This window comes from Plectropomus leopardus, chromosome 8 (assembly GCF_026936395.1).
Source record: "Plectropomus leopardus strain MGB_pleo_1.0 chromosome 8, ASM2693639v1, whole genome shotgun sequence".
Classification (NCBI taxonomy): Eukaryota; Metazoa; Chordata; class Actinopteri; order Perciformes; family Serranidae; genus Plectropomus; species Plectropomus leopardus.
In genome coordinates, this window is record NC_142183.1 from 37,320,524 (window position 1) to 37,327,151 (window position 6,628).

The 6,628-nt window shown below is 46.1% G+C and overlaps 1 protein-coding gene across 1 annotated transcript; it reads left to right on the forward strand.

Annotated features, from left to right (window-relative positions):
• Positions 1 to 252: 252 nt before the first annotated feature.
• slitrk2 (SLIT and NTRK-like family, member 2) lies at positions 253 to 4,706 on the forward strand. The gene has a single exon (XM_042493343.2). The coding sequence runs from the start codon at positions 1,126 to 1,128 to the stop codon at positions 3,805 to 3,807; it is 2,682 nt and encodes an 893-aa protein (XP_042349277.1). The 5' UTR covers positions 253 to 1,125; the 3' UTR covers positions 3,808 to 4,706.
• Positions 4,707 to 6,628: the final 1,922 nt, after the last annotated feature.

Below are 6,628 nucleotides of genomic sequence, written 5' to 3' on the forward strand. Positions count from 1 at the left end.
AACAGGTGAATGCAGATCATTTGGGGACAGATGGAATCTGTCACTGCAGGTTTCATTCGATATAAGGATTTTTGCAAATGTATCATTTTGCAGTGTAGTGGACCTCACACCCAAGACCCTGTGCGCGCGTGTTCATGTTGACTGTGTCTGTGACGTAACTGCCCCTGGTTTCCTCTCTCTCTCTGTCACACACACACACACACACACACACGAACGCGGGCGCGCGCGCTCTCACACACACGCACACACACGCAGTGAGGCAGCAGCAGACGCTCGGTGCTGCTCTCAGTGTGCGGAGCGGAGCGGGGGAGGAGGACCGACGGCACAGTAGTTATGCCTCAGCTCCGGGAATATCTATCTCCCCTCTCTGTCTCTCAGTCATCGCGCTGCTTTTCTCTCGTTTCTTCCCCCATCGAGCTCACTTTCGCCTGCCTCCTGTCTGTGGGAGAAGGCGCTGAGGAAAGCCAGCCGTGCGTCATGGTGCGTCTTTGCGCATAATTTCAGGATCTTTGAGTGAAAGTGGTGTTTCTCTGCCTGGACTAAAATGAAGCGCCTTCCCTGTGTGGAGAAGAGAGGCGGCGTTCCGCAGACCGGGTCTTTCTCTGAATATTTCGCTGCAGCCGCTGCTGATCTGCGTGAAAACACTGACTAAATCGGCGCACTCTATAAGGAAAAAAAAAGGTGCAGTAAGCGGCTTTTTCTTCCTCTGATTCTCCTCTGACAATGTGCCAAGTCCATCCACCACCCAGGATCCCACTGCTTTGCGATGTGTGTTTTTTTTTTTTCTTTTCCAGGATTGATTTTCGGGGGAAAGGATTTTTGATTTAGGTTTGATTTTAAGTGCGGTCTGTGGTGAGGTTTCATGGTGTCCTTTAAACACACTGATATCGGCGGTGCGCCTGTTTTCTGCGCGCCTGTGTGCTTGTTTGTGTGAGTGTTAGTGTGTGTGTGTGTGTGTGTGTGTGTGTGTGCGCGTGTGAGAGAGAGAGCGCCTCTACCTCCTTTTCTTCCAGCTCCCTGCTCTGAGAGCTCACCCCCTGATTTTTTTGTATTTTTTCATCAAAGGCTCACGCTGCAAAGTTAAATGCTGGATCTATATTTCAGTGACTATTTTTGGCTGTAAACATGCTGAGCAGCGTCCTCTTGCTGAGCGTCCTCACGGTCACCAGCCTGTCACTGTCCAAAACGGAGAGCCGGAAAACTTCAGCCTCCAAAGAGATCTGCAAGAGCCGCTGCAGCTGCGAGGAGCGCGAGAACATCCTTAACATCAACTGTGAGAATAAAGGATTTACCACCGTCACTCAGTTCCAAGCGCCCCCAAATAAAATCTCCCAGCTTTTTCTAAATGGGAACTTCCTGTCACGGCTCAGCGCCAATGAGTTTGTCAATTATGGCAATGTCACCTCGCTGCATCTGGGGAACAACGGCTTGCAGGAGATCAAAACCGGTGCTTTTAACGGGCTGCGCTTCCTGAAGCGGCTCCACTTAAACAACAACAACCTGGAGGTGATCAAAGAAGACACCTTTGCAGGGCTGGAGAGTTTGGAGTATTTACAGGCAGACTATAATTACATCAGCGCCATCGAGCCAGGCGCTTTCAGTAAGCTCAATAAGCTCAAAGTGTTGATCCTAAATGACAACCTGCTATTGTCTTTGCCTCCCAACATTTTCCGCTTTGTGCTCCTCACCCACTTGGATTTACGTGGCAACCGGCTCAAGATGCTGCCATTTGCTGGGGTTTTAGAGCACATCGGTGGCATCATGGAGATCCAGCTGGAGGAGAACCCGTGGAACTGCACCTGTGATCTTATTCCTCTCAAATCCTGGTTGGACACTATTTCAGTCTTTGTGGGGGACATTGTGTGTGAGACGCCGTTCAGGCTGCATGGGAAAGACATCACACAGCTCATAAAGCAGGATCTGTGCCCACGAAGGAACGCTGGTGAGCGTGTGCACCCCCCCTCTGACTCTCACTTTCAGGGGGCCCTGCCCCCGACCTACCACCCTGGCATCATCACCCCCACCCGAGCCCCGAAAGCTTCCCGCCCACCCAAAATGCGCTACAGGCCCACAGCTCGCATCACAAAGGACAAACAGGTCTTTGGGCCTATAATGGTTTACCAGACGCGCTCCCCCGTGCCCATGCTGTGTCCCAGTGTGTGCGTGTGCACATCACAAAACCCTGACAGCGGACTGAACATAAATTGCCAAGAGCGGAAATTGCAAAACATCAGTGAATTGAACCCCAAAGCCTCCTACCCAAAGAAACTGCACCTGACTGGTAACTACCTACAAGTGATTTACAGGACTGACCTGACCGAGTACAGCTCGCTGGAGCTGCTTCATTTAGGAAATAACAGGATTGCAGTGATTCAGGAAGGAGCCTTTGAAAATCTCACAAACCTCAGACGGCTCTATCTAAATGGGAATTACATTGAATCTCTTTCTCAGTCTCTCTTTGCCGGCCTGCAGTCTCTGCAGTATCTCTACTTGGAATATAACATCATCAAGGACATTTTACCACAAACCTTTAACTCACTGCACAACCTCCAACTGCTCTTCCTCAACAACAACCTGTTAAGATCACTCCCTGACAATGTTTTCAGTGGCACCATGCTAACCAGACTCAACCTGAGGAATAACCATTTCTCCTACCTTCCAGTCCGTGGTGTCCTGGACCAGCTGTCAGCGTTTATCCAGATTGACCTGCAGGAGAACCCCTGGGACTGCACCTGTGACATTGTGGCGCTCAAAAACTGGATGGAGTTGTCCAGTACCAGTGTCGTGGTTAACGAAATCACTTGCGATTCGCCCTCGAAACACGCAGGTCGCCTGCTACGCTCACTCCGCAACGAGGCTATCTGCCCTGAGCCCAGCGAGGTGCCCCCGCCACAAAATGCACCCTCTACAAAAGCTCCCACATTAATAAGCCCTGGCACTGAGACCACCACCCCATCCTCCTCTTCTTCCTCCTCTTCTTCTTCTTTTAGCTCCGTCAGCCCGACTGAATCCCGAATCCACACTCCTGAGTTGCACCCTGAGGTCCCACTTTCAGTCCTGATTCTCGGGCTTCTTGTGGTCTTCATCTTGTCCGTCTGCTTTGGCGCCGGCCTCTTTGTTTTTGTTCTGAAGCGGCGCAAAGGAGTGGAACATGTCCCCACAGGCGCAAACAACCTTGATCTCAACTCTTTTCAAGTGCAATATGGCTCCTACACTCCTGAACCGACCCAAGACAAAACCTCCGAAAGCCACGTTTACAACTACATCCCCCCACCCGTGGGCTCCATGTGCCAAAACCCCATCTACATGCAGAAGGACAGCGAGCAAGTGGCGTATTACCGCAACCTCAAGGAGCTCAGCTTTGGGCCCCTGGATGTGAAGAAGGATGTCCTCACCCACAGCCCAGGGGCCTACACCATCAGCACAATGGATTTTATGGATAAATCGCCAACATCGTGCGGTCTGACCCCCCCAGATCCTCCTGAGATGTTGTATCAAAACTTAGGGGAGCGGCCCCACAAAGAGCTTCCCACAGCGGCAGGCGTCCCTCCGTTCCATTACAACTTTTGCACTTTACCTAAGAGACCTTGCATCGTGCCCCCCTACGAGGCTGCTACAGCCCGGCGGCATATCACCAATCAGGACAGGTTGAATAAAACTGTGCTGTACGGGACACCCAGGAAATACTATGGGGCCGAAAATCCTTCCAAAAACACTGAGCACCCACTTCTGCTCCCTGGGAAGCTAAAAACAGAACCAGACTACCTGGAGGTTCTGGAGAAACAGACTGCGATGAGCCAACTGTAAGATAGCGACAATGCCCATCCCCCCATCCCCACCCCAGGTTCTGTGCAACATTCTTAATAATCACGAAGTTACTGTTCTAATAGCCCTCTCTATATATCTATCTTATCTATCTGTGTTCAACCCTACATGAGTGACTGGAGGCCAACCCTTTGATGATCTTTATTCTCTCTTCCTTTTCTTCTCTTTTTTCTTTTCCAGATGTATAAATGGAGTATAAGAAGTATATTATTATGCAGTTCTATTTTTTTTTCTCCTGGAAGGTATAAATTATTTCTCTTGTTATTTGAAAATGAAATTCCAAAAGACTCTGATGACGGCAGGTATACAATGGGCAGGACTGTGTACAAATACGGCATTGTGCTTTTCATAAAACTGTATTTTATTTTCCCTGTGAAAAACAGACAAAAGTAGGAAATTACTATTCTTTGTAGAAGAGGAAATGCTACAGATTGACATTCCTGTACATACTTAGCATACAAAGATAAATGGTGAGTGTTCAAACCATAAAAGACAACCTTTTCCAAATCCAACAAGCGGCAAAATCTTACTATAGTTACTCCAGAAAGTGCCTTTGCACTCAACTATTTTATCAACAATGCTCTCTGCAAAACAGAAATGTTCATTTTTTTTCAAAGTGCTGTATTTTAAAGAATCAGATCTTTATGTAAATTAGAAGACTTATTTGTCTGTTTAAAAAGAAAAAAAGACAAAAAAAAAGGAGTTGAGGCTGGGTGTGAAATGATATCTGAGCTCTTGACTAGGGAAATCATGTTATTTTGCTTTGAATATGAAGTGTCTTTGGAAATATACAACTTATAGAGAATATTGTATGCTATAGGGGAGCAATACAGCGTGGTGAAATGGCACCATTAAACTTTCACTGAAGCACTTTGTCAAGATTCTGAGCTTGAGGTACATTTTCTTTAGAATGTGCATGATTTTGTGTGTGTGTGTGCTGTAAACTGCTCAGATGTGTCTGTGTCTGTGTGTATGTTTGTGTGTGTGTGGTGGGAGCCAGAGAAAATGAAAATAGAATAGCTGGCCTGCAGCTCCTCCTCCTGCAGCTTTCTCTATCTCTCTCTCTCTCTCTCTCACCTCTGATGATTGACGAGGTGGATTTTTCAGGCTCCTTCTAGGTTGAGTGATAGCCATTGCTTCCTTCCTCCTTTCCTGACACAGCATTTACACTTTTCTCCAAATCCTCTGTCCTCGCTCTGAGATCTGCACTCCATCCTTCTGATGGTGCACAGACAACACTAATGTTTGACGTCAAGCGTCAATATTTTCTGCAGCAGGGACAAGGATGTGTCAAAATATCATCGAGTGCTTTGACGTGGTTATATTGTCGAAGATATGTTGGTTCAAAATGGGGTTTTTTTTGTTTGTTTTTTTCATACAACTTGCTGCTTTTTGGAAGATGTAATCTTACAGGAGAGAAGAATTGTCATTAGTGTCGCAACCAACATTAGTGAATTGGCCCTTGTGGATAAGCAGTGAAAGGAAATGCACTAGTGTTGAAAATGGAGGCGACTCTGCAGTAGTTCTGTCTCTGCTGCCATCTCTCACAAGATGCAGCATTCCTTGGAATCCTGCTCTTCAAAAATCATTTCAGTTATGTAGATTTTTTTTTAAGTGGCATTTTTGAACAGCAGCTGCCTTTTCTGCTTACAAAGGAGAGGGATTGCAATGAGTGTAGTGTATGACAGAGGTGGAATGCTCTTGTTGATAAGCAGTAAAGGGAAATATAGTCTGCAGTGTGAGGAGAAACCATCTTAGGATAGAGAGCGACCTGCCACTCAAAAAGAAGGTATTATCATGTGTGGTGCATTCAGAGACCTGTCCTCCTCTCTGACCAAACCCTGTGACATGGATGAACTGTGCTACCCGCTCTAATGCTAATTCTGTTTTCTGTCCTTCAACTCGAGTTGACATTGGCGCTTTGTATCCACTGTGAATGGCCTCCCAGCGGCCAAATTCTCTCCCCCCTCCCTTTTTCCCCTTTGTATACCCAGCACCCTCCTCCACCTCCTTCTCTGTCTTTTGTCCTCGTGATTTTTTCCCGCTGGATCTCTGCTGGCTATTGTGTAGCTGTCCAAGGTGCTGAAATGTTGCCGGCAAAAGGGCCGTGTTCCAAACTGACGGCTGGGACCAGAGACCTGCAAGACAAGCAAGTTTGCACTTTTAAGGATTATGTTTACAAAGTGATATGCTTCGTTGTGATTGGTTAATTTAAAAAAGAAGGAGTCTGACTTTTTGTTTCGCTGGAGATCTTTGCCCATAAAAATCAGTCTGCCTCAGCTGGAGGGCATTTAGGGATTCCCTGTGGACTGTATGTAAGCTGGTTATCATAATCGTTGTTTTGGTCACTACATGTGTTGATTATACTGAAGAAATATAGCACCTTAACCATTTAACACCTGGATGGACATCAGTTTTCGTGTTCTCCATTCAGAAACTTTTCACTAGCTTCCAAACCTCTGAAACCTGAGACAGAATAAGCAACTTGGAAAGAGGTCCTGCATACTACAAAAAAATACATTTAAGGTGATAAGGAAATGAGGATTATTAGATATGATGAAAACAAGAGAAAATGAGAAAACTACATGTAGTTTTATGTGATTCTTTTAATTATATGTTAAATTGTGTCACAGATATAAAATGTGTAATTTATTAGCGCTTAATTTTCAGGTATTTTTCTTGTAACTTTTTTACTAACTTCTTGCTAATTTTGGGCCATGTCTTGTAAAGTTGCTTGTTGCCCTCTTCCCATGTTTTTAAAAGAAATTCAAAGTCAAAAAAAGGTCAAAGGTCAAAGTTTGGT